We start from the raw sequence: 21,315 nt of genomic DNA, 5'->3' as shown, positions 1-21,315 counted from the left end.
CATCTTTCTTTTCCATAAGATATTTAATAGCAGCATGATCAGTGTGAATAGTTACTTTAGAATCAACAATATAAGGTTTGAACTTATCACAAGCGAATACAACTGCTAAGAATTCTTTTTCAGTAGTATCATAATTTCTCTAGGCATTGTCTAGAGTTTTACTAGCATATTGAATAACATTTAATTTCTTATCAACTCTTGGCCCTAGAACAGCACCTACAGCATAATCACTAGCATCACACATAATTTCAAAATGTAAATTCCAATCAGGTGGTTGAACAATAGGCGCAGAGATCAATGCTTTCTTAAGTATTTCAAATGCTTCTACACAATCATCATCAAAGACAAATGGTATATCTTTTTGTAATAAATTAGTAAGAGGCCGAGAAATTTTTGAGAAGTCCTTAATGAACCTCCTATAAAAGCCAGCATGACCAAGGAAACTTCTTATACCTTTGATGTCCTTGGGACACGACATCATTTTAATAGCATCAACTTTAGCTTTATCAACTTCAATGCCCCTTTCAGAAATTTTATGCCCCAAGACAATACCTTCATTAACCATAAAGTGGCACTTCTCCCAATTCAAGACAAGGTTAGTTTCTTCACATCTCTGCAAAACTCAATCAAGGTTGCTTAAGCAGTCATCAAAAGAGGATCCATAAACGAAGAAATCGTCCATGAAAACCTCACAAATCTTTTCGCAAAAGTCAGAGAATATAGCCATCATGCATCTTTGAAAGGTACCAGGTGCATTACATAAACCAAAAGGCATACGTCTATAAGCAAAAGTACCGAAAGGGCAAGTAAAAGTGGTCTTTGGTTGATTATCAGCTGACACAGGTATTTGAGAGAAACCAGAATAACCATCTAGAAAGCAAAATTGTGTATGTTTGGATAATCTTTCTAGCATTTGATCAATGAAAGGTAAGGGGTAATGATCTTTTTTAGTAGCCTTATTTAATTTGCAGAAATCAATTACCATCCTATAACCTGTAATAATTCTTTGCGGAATCAATTCATCTTTATCTTTAGGAACGACAGTAATACCTCCCTTCTTAGGAACACAATGGACAAGACTTACCCACTGACTATCAACAACAAGATAAATTATACTTGCCTCAAGGATCTTTAGTATTTCTTTTCTTACCACTTCTTCATCTTAGGATTCAGCCGTCGTTGATGATCAATAACTGGTTTGTCATCTTTCTCCAAATTTATTTTGTGTTGACATAGAGTGGGGCTAATGCCCTTAAGATCATCAAGAGTATATCCAATAGCAGCACGATGCTTCTTCAGAGTTTTCAATAATTTTTCTTCCTCCTTCTCTGAAAGGTCAGCACTAATAATAACAGGATATATCTTCTTTTCATCAAGATAAGCATATTTAAGAGTATCAGGCAATGGTTTAAGCTCAAACACGGGATCACCCTTGGGTGGAGGAGGATCCCCTAAGATTTCAACAGTCAAGTTGTGTTTCAGAATAGGTCCCTATTTAAAGAACACTTCATCTATTTCCCTTCTTTCATTCATGAACATATCATTTTCATGGTCTAGCAAATATTGTTCTAAAGGATCACTAGGAGGTACGACAATAGAAGCAAGACCAATAATTTCATCTTTACTAGGAAATTCCTCTTCACGGTGTTGTCTATGAAATTTAGAAAAGTTGAACTCATGAGACATATCACCTAAACGAATAGTAACGACATCCTTTTCGTAGTCTATCCTAGCGTTAACAGTGTTTAAGAAGGGTCTACCAAATATAATGGGACAAAAGCTATCTTGTGGGGAGCCAAGAACAAGAAAATCAGCAGGATATTTAGTTTTCCCACACAAGACTTCAACATCTCTAACAATCCCAATTGGTGAAATAGTATCTCTATTGGCAAGTTTAATTGTGACATCAATATCTTCTAACTCAGCAGTTGCAATATCATGCATAATTTCTTTGTATAAGTCAATAGGTATTGCACTAGCACTAGCACCCATGTCACACAAGCCATGATAACAATGATCTCCTATTTTAACAGAAATAACAGGCATGCCTACCACATGTCTATGTTTATCTTTAGCACAAGGTTTAGCAATTCTAGCAGTTTCATCACAGAAATAAATAACATGCCCATCAATATTATCAGCCAAGAGATCCTTAACAATAGCAATATTAGGTTCAACTTTAACTTTCTCATGAGGTGTATAGGTTCTAATATTGCTTTCACGAACCACAATTGAAGCTTTAGCATGATCTTTTATCCTAACAGGAAAAGGTGGTTTCTCAACATAAGCAGTAGGAACAATAGGATCATTATAAGTGATAGTCTTTTCTTCAACTTTAATAAGTGCAGCTACTTTTACTTCTATGGGAGGATGATATTTAAACCACTTCTCCTTAGGGAGATCAACATGAGCAGCAGAAGATTCACAGAAAGAAGCTACTATCTCAGAGTCAAGTCCATATTTAGTGCTAAATTTGCGGAAAACATCGGTATCCATAAAAGATTTAACACAATCAAACTTAGGTGTCATACCTGACTCCTTACCTTCGTCGAGATCCCAATCTTCAGAGTTGCGTTTAATCCTTTCCAATAAATCCCATTTTAATTCAATAGTCTTCATCATAAAAGAGCAAGCACAAGAAGTATCGAGCATGGTGCGATTGTTATCAGAAAGCCGAGCATAATTTTTTTGGATAATCATTTCTCTTGAGAGCTCATGATTGGGGCATGAATATAACATTGATTTAAGCCTCCCCCAAGCTTGAGCGATGCTTTCTCCTTTGCGAGGCCAAAAATTATATATATAATTGCGATCACGATGAACAAGATGCATATGATAAAACTTTTGATGAAATTCCAGTTTCAGTCATTTGTAGTTCCATGATACCATATCATCACACAGCCTATACCATGTCAATGCATCTCCCTTCAAAGAAAAAGGGAATACCTTCTTCTTGATAACATCATCGGGCATACCTGCAACCTTAAATAATCCACAAACTTCATCCACATATATTAGGTGCTCATCAGGATGTAATGTTCCATCTCCTGCAAAAGGATTAGCTAGCAGTTTTTCTATCATACTCGAAGGAATTTCAAAGTAGACATTTTCATTTTCAGTAGGTTCAGTAGGTTGAGGAGCAACTCTTTGCTCTACTGGTCGAGGTGAAGATACCCCGAACAAGCCCATCAAAGGATTAATTTCCATAGTAACAAGTGACAGTAAATTTCAGCACACTATATAAATTTTTCCTTACCAAATTCCACCTACCAAAGGCGCTTCACTCCCCGGCAACGGCGCCAGAAAAGAGTCTTGATGACCCACAAGTATAGGGGATCTATCGCAGTCCTTTCGATAAGTAAGAGTGTCGAACCCGATGAGGAGCATAGGGAAATGATAAGCGGTTTTCAGCAAGGTATTCTCTGCAAGCACTGAAATTATAGGTAATAGATAGTTTTGTGATAAGATAATTTGTAACGAGCAACACATAACAAAAGTAAATAAAGTGCAGCAAGGTGGCCCAATCCTTTTTGTAGCAAAGAAAAAGCCTGGACAAACTCTTATATAGAAGAAAGCGCTCCCGAGGACACATGGGAATTATCGTCAAGCTAGTTTTCATCACGTTCATATGATTCACGTTCGGTACTTCGATAATTTGATATGTGGGTGGACCGGTGCTTGGGTGCTATCCTTACTTGGACAAGCATCCCACTTACGATTAACCCCCATTGCAAGCATCCGCAACTACCACAAAAGTATTAAGGTAAACCTAACCATAGCATGAAACATGTGGATCCAAATCAGCCCCTTACGAAGCAACACATAAACTAGGGTTTAAGCTTCTGTCACTCTAGCAACCCATCATCTACTTATTACTTCCCAATGCCTTCCTCTAGGCCCAAATAATGGTAAAGTGTCATGTAGTCGACGTTCACATAACACCACTAGAGGAGAGACAACATACATCTCATCAAAATATCGAACGAATACCAAATTCACATGACTAATAATAGCAAGACTTCTCCCATGTCCTCAGGAACAAACGTAACTACTCACAAAGCATATTCATGTTCATAATCAGAGGGGTATTAATATGCATATAGGATCTGAACATATGATCTTCCACCAAATAAACCAACTAGCATCAACTACAAGGAGTAATCAACACTACTAGCAACCTATAGGTACCAATCCCAGACTTAGAGACAAGAATTGGATACAAGAGATGAACTAGGGTTTGAGAGGAGATGGTGTTGGTGAAGATGTTGATGGAGATTGGCCCCCTCCCGATGAGAGGAGCGTTGGTGATGACGATGGTGATGATTTCCCCCTCCCGGAGGGAAGTGTCCCCGGCAGAACAGCTTCGCCGGAGCCCTAGATTAGTTCCGCCAAGGTTCCGCCTCGTGGCGGCGGAGACTCGTCCCGAAAGCTTGCTTATGATTTTTTTCCTCAACGAAGACTCCATACAGCAGAAGATGGGCATCGGAGGGCCACCAGGGGGCCCATGTGGCAGGGGGGCGCACCCCCACCCTCGTGGCCACGGTGTGGCCCCCTCTGGAAGTTCTTGCGCTCAGTATTTTTTATATATGATGAAAATAGCTTCTGTGAAGTTTCAGGACTTTTGGAGCTGTGCAGAATAGGTCTCTAATATTTTCTCCTTTTTGAGCCCAGAGTCCCAGCTGCCGGCATTCTCCCTCTTTATGTAAACCTTGTAAAATAAGAGAGAATAGGCATAAGTATTGTGACATAACGTGTAGTAACAGCCCATAATGCAACAAATATCGATATAAAAGCATGATGCAAAATGGACATATCAACAACCCACCAGGGCACGCCAGGAGGCCCAGGCGCGCCCTGGTGGGTTATGCCCACCTCGGGTGCCCCCCGGACTGCCTCTTTGCTCTATAAATACCCCAATATTCCAGAAACCCTAGGGGAGTCGACGAAAATCAATTCCAGCCGCCGCAGAGTCCAGAACCACCAGATCCAATCTAGATAGCATCATGGAGGAGTTCACCACTTCCATTGGTGCCTCTCCCATGATGCACGAGTAGTTCTTTGTAGACCTTGGGGTCCGTAGTTAGTAGCTAGATGGCTTCCTCTCTCTCGTTTGATTCTCAATACAATGGTCTCTTGGAGATCCAATGATGTAACTCTTTTTGCGGTGTGTTTGTTGGGATTGGATGAACTTTGAGTTTATGATCAGATCTATCTTTTTATATCCACGAAAGTATTTGAGTTTCTTTGATCTCTTTTATGCATGATTGCTTATAGCCTCGTATTTCTTCTCCGATATTTGGGTTTTGTTTGGCCAACTTGATCTATTTATCTTGCAATGGGAAGAGGTGCTTTGTAGTGGGTTCGATCTTATGGTGCTTGATCCTAGTGAGAGAAGGGGAACCGACATGTATGTATCGTTGCTACTAAGGATAAAATGATGGGGTCTATCTCTACATAGATAGATCTTGTCTACATCATGTCATGGTTCTTATTGCATTACTCCGTTTCTTCATGAACTTAATACACTAGATGCATGCTGGATAGTGGTCAATGTGTGGAGTAATAGTAGTAGATGCAGGAAGGAATCGGTCTACTAATCTTGGACATGATGCCTATGTAACGATCATTGCCTGGATATCGTCATGAGTATTTGAAGTTCTATCAATTGCCCAACAGTAATTTGTTTACCCACCATTTGCTATTCTAGAGAAGCCACTAGTGAAACATACGGCCCCTGAGTCTCCTTCTCATATTATTTGCCTTTGCGATCTATTTTATTTGCCTTTTATTTTCAGATCTGCTAAACCAAAAATACAAAAATACCTTGCTGCAATTTATTTTACTTGGCGTTCTATCTATCAATATTTACAACTCTCTCACGTCAGTTTGCCAATTTCTGGCGCCGCTACCCGAAAGGGATTGACAACCTCTTTTACAGTCGGGTTGCGAGTAGTTGTTATTTGTGTGCAGGTGCTGTTTACATTGTGTTGTTTGGTTCTCCTATTGGTTCGATAACATTGGTTTCACATCTGAGGGAAGTACTTACCGCCGTTGTGCTGCATCATCCCTTCCTCTTGTTGGGGCACGTAGCATGCAATTTCAAAAAATTTCCAACGATCATGCAAGATCTATCTAGGAGATGCATAACAATGAGATGGGGAGAGTGTGTCCACGTACCCTCGTAGACCGAAAGTGGAAGCGTTAGATTAACACGGCTGATGTAGTCGAACGTCTTCACGATCCAACCGATCCAAGTACTGAACATACGACACCTCCGTATTCAGCACATGTTCAACTCGATAATGTCCCTCGAGCTCTTGATCCAGTAGAGGGTCGAGGGAGAGTTCCGACAGCATGACGACATGGTGACAGTGATGGTGATGTGATCCACGCAGGGCTTCGCCTAAGCACTACGACGCTATGATCGAAGGAGTAAACTGTGGAGGGGGCATCGCACACGGCTAAGAGAAATCTTGGTGTGCCTTTGGGGTGCCCCCCGCCCCCGTATATAAAGGGGGGAGGAGGAGGCCAGCAGCCTAGGAGGGGCGTGCCAAGGGGGGAGTCCTACTTGGACTCCTAGTCCAAGTAGAATTCGCCCCCCTTTTCCTTTCTCCATCGGAGGGAATAGGAAGGAGAGGGGGCGGGAAAGGGGGGCCACGCCCCCTCCCCTTGTCCAATTCGGATCGGGCAAGGGGCGGGGGCACACACCACCTCATGTGCGGCCCTCCTCTCTCCCCACTAAGGCCCACTAAGGCCCATTATTCCCCCGGGGGGTTGCGGTAACCCCTCGGTACTCTGGTAAAATATTCGAATCACTCGGAACCATTTCGATGTCCGAATATAACTTTCCAATATATGAATCTTTACCTCTCGACCATTTAGAGACTCCTCGTCATGTCCGTGATTTCATCCAAGACTCTGAACAAACTTCGGTCACCAAAACACATAACTCATAATACAAATCGTTATCGAACGTTAAGCATGCGGACCCTACGGGTTCGAGAACTATGTAGACATGACCGAGACACATCTCCGGTCAATAACCAATAGCGGAACCTAGATGCTCATATTGGTTCCTACATATTCTACGAAGATCTTTATCGGTCAAACCGCATAACAACATACGTCATTCCCTTTGCCATCGATATGTTACTTGCCCTAGATTCGATCATCGGTACCCTCATACCTAGTTCAATCTCGTTACCGGCAAGTCTCTTTACTCGTTCCGTAATGGATCATCCCGCAACTAACTCATTAGTCACATTGCTTGCAAGCCTTATAGTGATGTGCATTACCAAGAGGGCCCAGAGATACATCTTTGATACTCGGAGTGACAAATTGATACGTCTCCGTCGTATCTATATTTTTTGATTGTTCCATGCCAATATTCTACAACTTTCATATAATGTTGGCAACTTTTTATACTATTTTTGGGACTAACATATTGATCCAGTGCCCAGTGCCAGTTCCTGTTTGTTGCATGTTTTTTGTTTCGCAGAATATCCATATCAAATGGAGTCCAAACGGGATAAAAACTGACGGAGATTTTTTTTGGAATATATATGATTTTTATGAAGAAAAATCCATGCGAGACGGTGCCCGAGGGGGCCACGAGGCATGGGGGCGCGCCCCAGGGGGCAGGCGCGCCCCTGACCCTCGTGGCCACCCCGTAAAGCGGTTGATTCCCTTCTTTCTCCGTAAGAAAGCTAATATCTGGATAGAGATCGTGTTAAAATTTCAGCCCAATCGGAGTTACAGATCTCCGGGAATATAAGAAACGGTGAAAGGGTAGAATCTGAGAACGCAGAAACAGAGAGAGACAGAGAGACAGATCCAATCTCGGAGGGGCTCTCGCCCCTCCCATGCCATGGAGGCCATGGACCAGAGGGGAAACCCTTCTCCCATCTAGAGAGGAGGTCAAGGAAGAAGAATAAGGAGGGGGGCTCTCTCCCCCTCGCTTCCGGTGGCACCGGAGTGCCACCGGGGGCCATCATCATTACCGCAATCTTCACCAACAACTTCACCACCGTCATCACCAACTCTTCCCCCTCTATGCAGCGGTGTAACCTCTCTCTTACCCGCTGTAATCTCTACTTAAACATGGTGCTCAATGCTATATATTATTTCTCAATGATGTATGGCTATCCTATGATGTTTGAGTAGATCCGTTTTGTCCTATGGGCTATTTGATGATCAAGATTGGTTTGAGTTGCATGTTTTATTATTGGTGTTGTCCTATGGTGCTCTCCGTGTCATGCAAGCGTGAGGGATCCCCGCTGTAGGGTGTTGCAATACGTTCATGATTCACTTATAGTGGGTTGAGTGAGTGACTGAAACACAAACCCGAGTAAGGTGGTTGTTGCGTATGGAATAAAGAGGACTTGATACTTTAATGCTATGGTTTGGTTTTACCTTAATGATCTTTAGTAGTTGCGGATGCTTTCTAGAGTTCCAATCATAAGTGCATATGATCCAAGTAGATAAAGTATGTTAGCTTATGCCTCTCCCTCATATAAAATTGCAATAATGATTACCGGTCTAGTTATCGATTGCCTAGGGACAAATAACTTTCTCGTAACAAAACACTCTTTACTAAAACTAATTTAGTTGTGTCTTTATCTAAAACAGCCCCTAGCTTTTATTTACTTGCTCTTTATTATCTTGCAAACCTGTCCAAAAACACCTACAAAGTACTTCTAGTTTCATACTTGTTCTAGGTAAAGCGAACATCAAGCGTGCATAGAGTTGTATCGGTGGTAGATAGAACTTGAGGGAATATTTGTTCTGCCTTTAACTCCTCGTTGGGTTCGACACTCTTACTTATCGAAAACTGTTGCGATCCCCTATACTTGTGGGTTATCAAGACCTTTTTCTGGCGCCGTTGCCGGGGAGCAATAGCGTGGGGTGAATATTCTCGTGTGTGCTTGTTTGCTTTATCACTAAGTAATTTTTATTTGATGTTCTTAGTTGTTCTTTATATTTAGTTATGGATATGGAACACGAAATACCCAAAAAATTAGGTGTACTTTTTGCTCATGGAGATGGGGAACCTCCTAAAACCCTCGATGCTGGTTTTGTGAAAGATATTATGTACTACTTTAATAATCCTGAGAAAACCCCATTCAATTATGTAATGGGAGTAATGTTGGATCAACGTGAATACTTTAGGTATTACCGCTTGACACAAAAAGGGAAACTATTATGGGATCAAATTCATATACTGAAGTGGTATGCTAGGCAACTATGCTTGAGATATGATTATACTTGTTGCTCTAGGATGAAGGCTCCACACCTTCCCTTTTCATGCGAATTTAATGATAATAAAACCTTAGCTTCTTATGCTAATGGTATATATGATTACTATGATGTGGAACAAATAGAAGAATTTGTTGCTTTTTTGGGTGCTTATGAAATTGAATCTATGTTTAAAGAGTTTGAAGATTTTGATGATTCGGTTTATAGACCTGAAAATTTAGCTATCCTTAAATATTGTTATGAGAATTATGAATACAATTACGATATTAATGCACTTATTGAGAAAGTCTTCGCTGTCCAAGAAGAGACCAATATTTTGCAGGAGTCTATGGAAAAAGAAATTGATGAAACTGTGAGCTCATTGGATGAAAAAGATGAGGAGGAGAGAGAAGAACAAAAGGAGGAAGAGCGGATTAGCTACCCGTGCCCACCTTCTAATGAGAGTAACTCTTCAACTCATACATTGTTTAATTTCCCTTCATGCTTACCGACGGATGAATGCTATGATAATCGCTATGACCCCATTGATTCTTTTGAAATATCCCTTTTTGATGATGCTTGCTATGCTTGTGGCCAAGATGCCAATATGAATTATGCATATGGAGATGAACTTGGTATAGTTCCTTATGTTAAACATGAAATTGTTGCTATTGCACCCACGCATGATAGTCCTATTATCTTTTTGAATTCTCCCAACTACACTATATCGAAGAAGTTTGCCCTTATTAAGGATTATATTGATGGGTTGTATTTTACCGTTAACATGATGATTCTGATGAATATAATATGCATGTGCTTGCTGCTCATACTTGCAATTATTATGAGAGAGGAACTATATCTCCACCTCTCTATGCTTCCCACATGATAAAATTGCAAGAAACTGTTTATACTATGCATTGGCCTTTACTTTGTGTGCGTGAATTGTTCTTTTATGACATGCCGATGCATAGGAAGAGAGTTAGACTTCGTTGTTACGTGATATATGTTGCTTTGTGCTCACTACTAAATTACAAATTATTGTTAATTAAAATTGGCTTTGATATACCTTGGGATCCGGGTGGATTCATTACTTGAGCACTATATGCCTAGCTTAATGGCTTTAAAGAAAGCGCTGCCAGGGAGACAACCCGGAAGTTTTAGAGAGTCATTTATTTCTGTTGAGTGCTTTTATATAGTTTAAACACAACAAAAATAAAGAGGGGAACCCAAAACTTTTTCAAAAAGGAAAGTGAAAGTGAGAAAGACAAGCATTGTTGAAGTGGGAGAGCTCCTTGAACTTTGTTCATGCTCACAGCAACTTTGTGAATCTTGATTATAGAAACTCTTCAACAAAAATAATTATCCCCTTGTACAATTCCATTGTATTATAAAAATAATGTGCCAAGGTTTGCCTTTAGGATGTTTACATTTGCTTGATCATTTGTACGGTGCAGGACAGAAACTTTAGCTGTAGTGCGCGATTTTACATTTTAGCTGGAACGTCAAATGGTTCTGATTCTTTCTGCACTGTGTTTCTATACAATTTTTTTATTTTTCCTAATTTTGGCAGAATTTTTCAATTATCAGAAGTATGGTTAATGTTCAGATTATTACAGACTGTTCTGTTTTAGACAGATTCTGTTTTTGATGCATAGTTTGCTTGTTTTGATGAAACTATTGATTCATGTCAGTGGATTAAGCCATGAAAAAGTTATACTACAGTAGAAACAATGCGAAAACAAAAATATGAATTGGTTTTCAACAGTACTTAGAGTAGTGATTTGCTTTATTATACTAACGGATCTTACCGAGTTTTCTGTTGAAGTTTTGTGTGGATGAAGTGTTCGATGATCGAGAAGGTCTCGATGTGAGAAGAAGGAAGAGAGACAATCTCAATCTTGGGGATTCCCAAGGCACCCCAAGTAAATATTCAAGGATACTCAAGCGTCTAAGCTTTGGGATGCCCCGGAAGGCATCCCCTCTTTCTTCAACAAGTATCGGTATGTTTTCGGATTTGTTTCGTTCATGCGATATGTGCAATCTTGCAGCGTATTTTGCTTTAGTTTTCATTTTTCTTTTATGCACCATGCTGGTATGAGGTAGTCCTTGGTTGATTTATAGAATGCTCTTTGCACTTCACTTATATCTTTTGAGTATGGCTTTATAGAATGCTTCATGTGCTTCACTTATATCATTTGAAGTTTGGATTACCTGTTTCTCTTGACATAGAAAACCGTCATTTGTAGAATGCTCTTTTGCTTCACTTATATTTGTTAGAGCACGGGCATATCTTTTGTAGAAAGAATTAAACTCTCTTGCTTCACTTATATCTATTTAGAGAGATGACAAGAAGTGGTCATTCACATGGTTAGTCATAAAATCCTACATAAAACTTGTAGATCACTGAATATTATATGTTTGATTCCTTGCAATAGTTTTGCGATATAAAGATGGTGATATTAGAGTCATGCTAGTGGGTAGTTGTGGATTAGTAGAAATACTTGTGTTGAGGTTTGTGATTCCCGTAGCATGCACGTATGGTGAACCGTTATGTGATGAAGTCGGAGCATGATTTATTTATTGATTGTCTTCCTTATGAGTGGTGGTCGGGGACAGGCGATGGTCTTTTCCTACAAATCTATCCCCCTAGGAGCATGCACGCAGTACTTTGTTTCGATAGCTAATAGACTTTTGCAATAAGTATGTGAGTTCTTTATGACTAATGTTGAGTCCATGGATTATACGCACTCTCACCCTTCCACCGTTGCTAGCCTCTCTAGTATCGCGCAACTTTCGCTGGTACCATAAACCCACCATATACCTTCCTCAAAACAGCCACCATACCTACCTATCATGGCATTTCCATAGCCATTCCGAGATATATTGCCATGCAACTTCCATCATCATCACATACATGACTTGAGCATTCATTGTCATATTGCTTTGCATGATCGTAATATAGCTAGCACGGTGTTTTCATGGCTTGTCCGTTTTTGATGTCATTGCTACGCTAGATCATTGCACATCCCGGTACACCGCTAGAGGCATTCATATAGAGTCATATCTTTGTTCTAGTATCGAGTTGTAATATCGAGTTGTAAGTAAATAAAAGTGTGATGATCATCATTATTAGAGCATTGCCCCAGTGAGGAAAGGATGATGGAGACTATGATTCCCCCACAAGTTGGGATGAGACTCCGGACTTTAAAAATAAATAAAAGAGGCCAAAGAAGCCCAAATAAAAAAAAGAGGCCAAAGAAGCCCACCAAAAAGAGAGATAAAAATAGAAAAACAAAAAATGAGAGAAAAGAGAGAAGGGGCAATGTTACTATCCTTTTACCACACTTGTGCTTCAGAGTAGCACCATGTTCTTCATATAGAGAGACTCTTGAGTTATCACTTTCATATACTAGTGGGAATTTTCATTATAGAACTTGGCTTGTATATTCCGATGATGGGCTTCCTCAAACGCCCGAGGTCTTCATGAGCAAGCAAGTTGGATGCACACCCACTTAGTTTTCGGTCTGAGCTTCCATACACTTATAGCTCTAAGTGCATCCGTCGCATGGCAATCCCTACTCACTCACATTGATATCTATCGACGGGCATCTCCATAGCCTGTTGATACGCCTAGTTGAGTGAGACTATCTTCTCCTTTTTGTCTTCTCCACAACCACCATTCTATTCCACCTATAGTGCTATATCCATGGCTCACGCTCATGTATTGCATGAAAGTTGAAAAGGTTTGAGAACATAAAAAGTATGAAACAATTGCTTGGCTTGTCATCGGGGTTGTGCATGATGTGAATATTTTGTGTGGTGAAGATGGAGCATAGCCAGACAATATGATTTTGTAGGGATAACTTTCTTTGGCCTTGTTATTTTTAAAAGACATGATTGCTTTATTAGTGGGCTTGAAGTTTATTGTTTTTTATGTCAAATGATAGACTATTGCTTTGAATCACTCGTGTCTTAATATTCATGCCATGATTAGATATGTGATCAAGATTATCCTAGGTAGCATTCCACATCAAAAATTATCTTTTTTATCATTTACCTACTCGAGGACGAGCAGGAATTAAGCTTGGGGATGCTGATACGTCTCTGTCGTATCTATAATTTTTGATTGTTCCATGCCAATATTCTACAACTTTCATATACTTTTGGCAACTTTTTATACTATTTTTGGGACTAACATATTGATCCAGTGCCCAGTGCCAGTTCCTCTTTGTTGCATGTTTTTTGTTTCGCAGAATATCCATATAAACGGAGTCCAAACGGGATAAAAACTAACGGAGATTTTTTTGGAATATATATGATTTTTGGGAAGAAAAATCCACGCGAGACGGTGCCCGAGGGGGCAACGAGGCAGGGAGCGCGCCCCAGGGGGGCAGGCGCGGCCCTGACCCTCGTGGCCACCCTGTAAGGCGGTTGATGCCCTTCTTTCGCCACAAGAAAGCTAATATCCGGATAGAGATCGTGTTAAAATTTTAGCCCAATTGGAGTTACACATCTCCGGGAATATAAGAAATGGTGAAAGGTTAGAATCTGAGAACGCAGAAACAAAGAGAGACACAGAGACAAATCCAATCTCGGAGGGGCTCTCGCCCCTCCCATGCCATGGAGGCCATGAACCAGAGGGGAAACCCTTCTCCCATCTAGGAAGGAGGTCAAGGAAGAAGAATAAGGAGGGGGCTCTCTCTCCCCCTCGCTTCCTGTGGCACCAGAGTGCCACCGGTGGCCATCATCATCACCGCAATCTTCAACAACAACTTCACCGCCATCATCACCAACTCTTACCCCCTCTATGCAGCGGTGTAACCTCTCTCTTACCCGCTGTAATCTCTACTTAAACATGGTGCTCAATGCTATATATTATTTCCCAATGATGTATGGCTATCCTATGATGTTTGAGTAGATCCGTTTTGTCCTATGGGCTATTTGATGATCAAGATTGGTTTGAGTTGCATGTTTTATTATTGGTGCTGTCCTATGGTGCTCTCCGTGTCGCGCAAGCGTGAGGGATCCCCGCTGCAGGGTGTTGCAATATGTTCATGATTCGCTTATAGTGGGTTGCGCGAGTGACTGAAACACAAACACGAGTAAGGGGGTTGTTGCGTATGGGATAAAGGGGACCTGATACTTTAATGCTATGGTTGGGTTTTGCCTTAATGATCTTTAGTAGTTGCGGATGCTTGCTAGAGTTCCAATCATAAGTGCATATGATCCAAGTAGAGAAAGTATCTTAGCTTATGCCTCTCCCTCATATAAAATTGCAATAATGATTACCGGTCTAGTTATCGATTGCCTAGGGACAAATAACTTTCTCATAACAAAACACTCTTTACTAAAACTAATTTAGTTGTGTCTTTATCTAAAACAGCCCCTAGCTTTTATTTACTTGCTCTTTATTATCTTGCAAACCTATCCAGAAACACCTACAAAGTACTTCTAGTTTCATACTTGTTCTAGGTAAAGCGAACATCAAGCGTGCGTAGAGTTGTATCGGTGGTCGATAGAACTTGAGGGAATATTTGTTCTGCCTTTAGCTCCTCATTGGGTTCGACACTCTTACTTATTGAAAACTGTTGCGATCCCCTATACTTGTGGGTTATCACAAATCCTAATCTTGATCTATGCCAACTCAACAAACACCTTCGGAGACACATGTAGAGCATCTTTATAATCACCCAGTTACGTTGTGATGTTTGATAGCACACAAGGTGTTCCTCCTGTATTCAGGAGTTGCATATCTCATAGTCAGAGGAATATGTATAAGTCATGAAGAAAGCAATAGTAAAAAAACTAAATGATCATTATGCTAAGCTAACGGATGGGTCTTGTCCATCACATCATTCTCTAATGATGTGATCCCATTCATCAAATGACAACACATGTCTATGGTCAGGAAACTTAACCATCTTTGATTAACGAGCTAGTCAAGTAGAAGCATACTAGGGACACTCTGTTTTTGTCTATGTATTCACACATGTACTAAGTTTCCAGTTAATACAATTCAAACATGAATAATAAACATTTATCATGATATAAGGATATAAATAAAAAAATTTATTATTTCCTATAGGGCATATTTCCTTCCCCTCTTTGGGGAAATACCGACGTAGCTTCAAGCGACATCAGTGCGAGAGCTCAAAGCGAAAAAGATAGAGATACAAACATTTTGGGAGGCTTGCTTTTCCTGTCAACGAGAATGACCGAGTAGTTCCCAATACTTTCCATGCTAGATATATCATAGGCGGTTCCCAAACAGAAATTAAAGTTTATTCCTTTTTCAACCATACTTTTACTTTCCATGGCTAGCTGTATTCACGGGTGCCTTCCATACCAATACTTTCCAAAGAATTTATTATTTTACAACATAAAGTAAATTCATTTTTCATTTTGGGACTAGGTATCCCTAAAACCTTTGCCTTACTCTCTTGCAATGACAAGTGAATAAACACTCATCTTGAGAATAACATATCTAGCATGGAAATATATTAGCCACCCCCTACCGTTTCATGAGCAGTACGAGCACACAAAAGAGAAATTTATTTTGAAAATTAGTGATGGGACATACAAATTTTCTTAGAACGCCAAAAAATACTGCATATAGGTAGGTATGGTGGACTCATGTGGCAAAACTGGTTTAAAGGATTTTGGATGCACAAGTACTGATCATACTTAGTGCAAAATGAAGGCTAACAAAAGATGGAGAAGCAACTGATACGTCTCCAACGTATCTATAATTTCTAAAGTATTCATGCTGTTATATTATCATTCTGGGATGTTTTACAATCATTTTATAGCAACTTTATATCATTTTTTGGGACTAACCTATTGACCCAGTGCCCAGTGCCAGTTACTGTTTTTTGCTTGTTTTTTACATCGCAAGAAATCAATATCAAACGGAGTCAAAACACCGTGAAACTTTTTGTGGATTTTTTATGGACCAGAAGACTCCCGATGGACCAGAGCAGCACCTGGGGGGGTGCCCCGAGGGGGGCACAACCCACCAGGGCGCGCCCAGGTGGGTTGTCCCACCTCGGTGGCCTCCTGCACCCCCTCTTTGCCCTATAAAATCCCAAATATTCCAAAAACCCTCGGGGTTAACCTAGATCAGAATTTCCACCGTCGCAAGCCTCTGTAGCGACGAAAAACCAATCTAGTCCCCGTTCATCATCCCGACGGCCACCACGATGAGGAGGGAGTAGTCCACCCTCGGGGCTGAGGGTTTGTACCAGTAGCTATGTGTTTAATCTCTCTCTCTCCCGTGTTATTGAGATGACACGATCTTGATTTATCGCGGGCTTTGTTAGTATAGTCGGATCAGATGGTGTTTCCCCCTCTCTATCTTGTTGTGATGAATTGAGTTTTTCCCTTTGAGATTTCGTTATTATCAGATTGAATACTTTTATGGATTTTAGAGCACTTGATATATGTCTTGCATATGAATACTCATGGTGACAATGTCATATTGATTCACTTGTTATATGTTTTGGCACTCAACTCGCGGATTCCCGAGGTGACATTGGGGTAATCTACGCATAGAGGTTGATGCACGTTGTTGTCTTTGTTTCTCTCATAGAAATCTTGGGGAACTCTTTGAGGTTCTTTGTATTGAATTGAGTATTATGAATCTGAAATTATTTGGTGTTATTTTAGTACGAACTCTTGGATAGATCAATCGGGAAGAATAGCTTCCACTACAAAAAAAGACACTTCCGTGATGATACATGTTTGTCACAGTAGGTCACATTTTCTCTCATGCATGTACATCCATGAAAAATTTATGACAGAATCAAGATAGTCATACCTGTGCTATCGTAGAAGTGTTCCATGACATTACCAAAATTATCATCACGGAAGTGTCCACTTCCATGACGATAAATCGCGCATCATAAAAGTGCTTTCGTCAAGGGTGACCGACACGTGGCATCCACCGTAACGGGATGCCGTTAAGATACCGGGTCCAGTTTTGGATCCGATAACCCGTTAACACCCGGACCAATGGGAATTTTCCACGTGTAAAATTCTCATTGGCCGGAGGAAACACGTGTCGGCTCAACATTCAGACAGATGTCATCCACTCATTGGACAGGAGGCGCCTATGATACGTCGACACGTGGCACGGCCCAACAAAGGCCCATTCCGGTGAAAAGGTCGGCCTGTTTGACTTGGTCAAAAGGTAACGGGCCGGCCCACGGAAAGCCTGTTAACGGCCTGTTCGTATATAGCCCATTTACAACCCGCTTACTACCGGCCCGTTATGGCCCATCGGAATTAAGCCTAGTTGCTTCATCTGCGCCGTCCAATATGATTCCAGCCTGTTGTAACTTCCGGCCCATGTATGGCCCATGATGTCTTTTGGCCCATATGAGGCCCTTTGTAACTCTTGGTCCATTAAAGGCCCGAGATGAAACTAGCCCATAATGAACAGTGTATCGCTTTATACCCATTAACGGCCCATTATTCCGTCGGCCGTTTCCAGCCCGTGTTAACTTTTGGCCTTCTAAGGGCCCATTTATTCTTGGGCTAATTTCTAGAATTCGGTTAATAGCCTGTTCCGTTTGTGGGCCAAATACAGCCCGTGGTTACATTCGGCCCGTTTGTGGCCCGTTAACCCGTTGAGCTGTTTTCATAGCGTTATCAAATACGACCTATTAACGACCCGTTATGGTCCACGAATAGTACGACCCATGTTTGGCGAAATGATTATACGTCCCGTTGAAGGCCCATGGATCCTACGGCCCGTAGAAGACCAATGGATCCTACGGCCCGTCGAAGGCCCATGGATCATACGGCCCGTAGAAAGTCCATGGATCCTACGGCCTGTAAAAGGCCCATGGATCCTACGGCCCGTAGAAGGCCCATGGATCCTACGGCCTGCAGGAGGCCCATGGTTATAACAGCCCGTGTGTTGCCATGATTATTGTGGCCTAGTTACCGAAACTAGGTTATTGTGGCCACTAAAAAACACAGAAAAAGAACTATAGTGACTACAAGCAAATAACAAAACAAGACAATAAGAAAATAAATAAGCAAGCAACTAACGCTAGCCTATTACAGCTATTACACATATTACATCCACCGGGCATCAAAGTTCGCCACCAGTGCAAATATAGGGAACAAAGCAACATATTACATACACTAGCCATCAAAATTGGCCACCAGTGCAAATAAACGCAGCAGCAAAACAAGTCCATACCTGAAACAACGTCAGAAGACCTCAAGAAACGTTATCCTGGGTATCCACCATGCTGGCAATAAGATTAGCAAGCTTATTAGCTTTGTTCTGTTTGGCACTAAAATCCTCCAACGCTTGCAGTTGCACCAGAAAGTATGCATCTGAATGCTCCATGGACTTCCGCAGTCCTTCCACTTCTAGTGGCAGCATAGCTGATCAATGTCTTTCAGCTTGTAGTTGAGACTCAAGAAACCGAATTGATTCAGACAGTGAGTTTGAATAACTTGTGTAAGCGGTAGTGTCCAGTAACTCGAACAGTAAACCAAGACAGGACTTTGGGTTTGCCTCACTGTCTTCAAGATAGTTTTCCTTAGCTGTTTTATCAGCTTTGTTGGAGACCAACAATGATGTCTCACGATCCTGAACCTTATCTGCATTACTTCCTTCATCATTGCTTAATAAGGCACTCTTCCCCAATATTCTGTCAACATTCTAAAAGAAGAAACAAGCAGACACATAACATGTTTAGCATGTACTAGTATATGAAACTCATTTCGGTGAAGAGTTCATTAGTAAGGTGGACAAGATTAAACTACCAATGTAGCGATCCGACCTCAAACGGTCAAATCTCTGTGCATAAGTGTCATCCCTGGATAGGTAATGCTGATACACACAGTACTTGAAGGATTTATAATAGAGTTTCAATCACACACTTAATACATCGATAGTCTCAAAAGAGAACTTATTACAATAGTATGGCGTATGGCCAACTAAATAAGATAACAGCGGAAGGCTTCGAAAGTAAAGTGAGTCCATCAACTCCAACGGCATAGCTGAGTGCACGACAACGACCTAGCGCACCTTACTCTTCGTCTAAAAAGTCTGCAACATAATACGTTGCAGCCCAAAAACGGGCAGCACATGGAATATGTTGGCAAAGTAACACTATAGAGCAATGAAGACGAAACAACTATAACTACATGCATATATGGCTGGTGGAGGCTCTACGGTTTTCATGTTTTTGCGAAAAGCCAATTTTTCCCTACAACAAAGAAATATATTTTGTTTAACTATCATGGTAGTTGAAAACATTGAGAATGGTAACCCCATATCAATCCCAATTAAAGTAATCATTAACGCAACAAGTTAATTAAATAAAGTGACGAGAGCAACATAATAATTCAAGCACCAGATACTCAAGATGTCCAAAACCGGGGGCACGGCTAATCATGATTAGTTTGTACACTCTGCAGAGGTTTGTGCACTTTTACCCACAAGACTCGATCTCCTCTGTTGATTTCTCACACTACATGATGTTTGAGAAATGGATGACCGAGACACAGTCTTTCAGAAGCATTATCCCTTTCGACGGGTAAACCGTACCACCTACATCCCCTACATCTACTAGTTTACCACTAAAAGAGGTCACACAACATACTCAACTATGCTAGAGCCCATAACGGCTTGTGGATGCACACAGAAGTTTCTAGCATGAATAACAATATGATCCATTTGAGCAAGGTGGCGGACCACATGATGATCACACGGATTCCCCGGGATCTCCTTGGACAGCACTGGATTGCCCCAGGTTCCCACAAACAATCCACCGAGATGTGTGTTAAAGTAGCCACCTTAATTAATCCCTTAGTTCATAATAATACTCACAACTGTCATGAATCACTCAAACCAAACCACGTCTACTAGCATAGCATAGAAGTATAAGCATAACGTAGAAGTAACTCCCAAGGTTTGAATGAAAAGGGTAATAGGTACTACCTCAACTACTACTTCCCCATACCCACATGTTATCAAGTCCAACCCGTTCGTCGGACCTGAGCCCGACGTCACCGCCGTCCGCAATCTCGACATCCACACCCGCGTCCCCATCAAACTCGATCAATCCAACACCTCGTACTACGTCTGGAAGACCTACTTCAACCTTGTCTTCCGCGAGTACCATCTCCTCGAGCACATTGATGGGTCTGTTGACGGTGACATCATGGCAGGCGATCCGGATTGGGCGGCCATTGAGGCCTCTCTCATCCGATGGTGCTACCTCACTGTCTCGTCGGACATCTTCCACACGGTCGTCTTGAAGAATGACGACGCGTGTACCGTGTGGACCAAGATCAACGCCCTCTTCACCAACAATAAATTCCAACGTCTTGTGTTTTTGCAACAGGAATTTTTTGGGTGCCATCAAGATGACTCCTCCATCGATGACTACTGCATGCGCCTGAAGCGGCTCGCTGACGAGCTCTGAGACATCGATGCCAAGGTGTCCAACAACCTTATGCTGAGCACCCTCACCACCGACCTCAATGAGGACTTCGGCAACGCGGCTTCGAACCTCACCCAGCTGCCAAACCCGACGTTCTACTCCGTCATCGTGTACTTACGCTTGGAGGAACGACGGATGAAGAAGGTCAAGGCTCGCGTCCACCACACCGCCCTCGCCGCCGGGACTTCTAGCAGGGCGCCTCCGCCGGCCTCGCCTAACCCGTGCCCACCTGCGCCACCGGGGTATTTCCTCCTCCCACCGGCCCCGCCCGCGCCACCCGCCCCCTCGCAGCAGCCGTAGCAGCAGGGCGGTTGCTGCCGTAACCAGCACCGCAGAGGTGACCGCTCCGGCGCACTACAGCAGCAGCAGCCAGGGTACGGGGGGCTCCATGTCATCACTAGCCCTCATCGCCCTGGTCCGTCGGTGCCAACCCATGGACCAACGTGGTCCATGCGTACCACATGCCGGTGCTGCCAGCCCAGGGCATCCTCGGTCCGTATCCCGCCGGCCCACAGGTGCACTTCGCCACTGCCCCATATCAGGTGACAGGAGGCGGCTACCCGGTGACTAGAGGTGGCTACCCACCGGCGCTTGGGCCCTGCCGGGCGGCTAC

General features: G+C 42.0%; 1 protein-coding gene across 1 annotated transcript; it reads left to right on the top strand.

The window, feature by feature from the left end:
- Positions 1-18,593: 18,593 nt before the first annotated feature.
- LOC147964381 (uncharacterized) lies at positions 18,594-20,684 on the top strand. Its single transcript, XM_087529956.1, has 2 exons — positions 18,594-18,654; positions 20,191-20,684. Exons 1-2 carry the CDS (start codon positions 18,594-18,596, stop codon positions 20,682-20,684), a joined length of 555 nt encoding a protein of 184 aa, XP_087386082.1.
- The last annotated feature ends 631 nt before the right edge of the window (positions 20,685-21,315 follow it).

Source organism: Triticum urartu, chromosome 6A, assembly GCF_056163025.1.
Source record: "Triticum urartu cultivar PI428250 chromosome 6A, HENAU_Tu73, whole genome shotgun sequence".
Classification (NCBI taxonomy): Eukaryota; Viridiplantae; Streptophyta; class Magnoliopsida; order Poales; family Poaceae; genus Triticum; species Triticum urartu.
Note: the sequence above shows the minus strand (reverse complement) of the source record. Positions and strands in the feature narration are given on the sequence as shown.

Bases quoted from the DNA above. Each gene is read 5' to 3' on its own strand.
- LOC147964381 (XM_087529956.1), top strand. From the start codon at position 18,594: ATGGACTTCCGCAGTCCTTCCACTTCTAGTGGCAGCATAGCTGATCAA. The intron at 18,655-20,190 runs GTAGTTGAGACT...AAAGGGTAATAG, and splicing joins TGATCAATGTCTTTCAGCTT to GTACTACCTCAACTACTACT.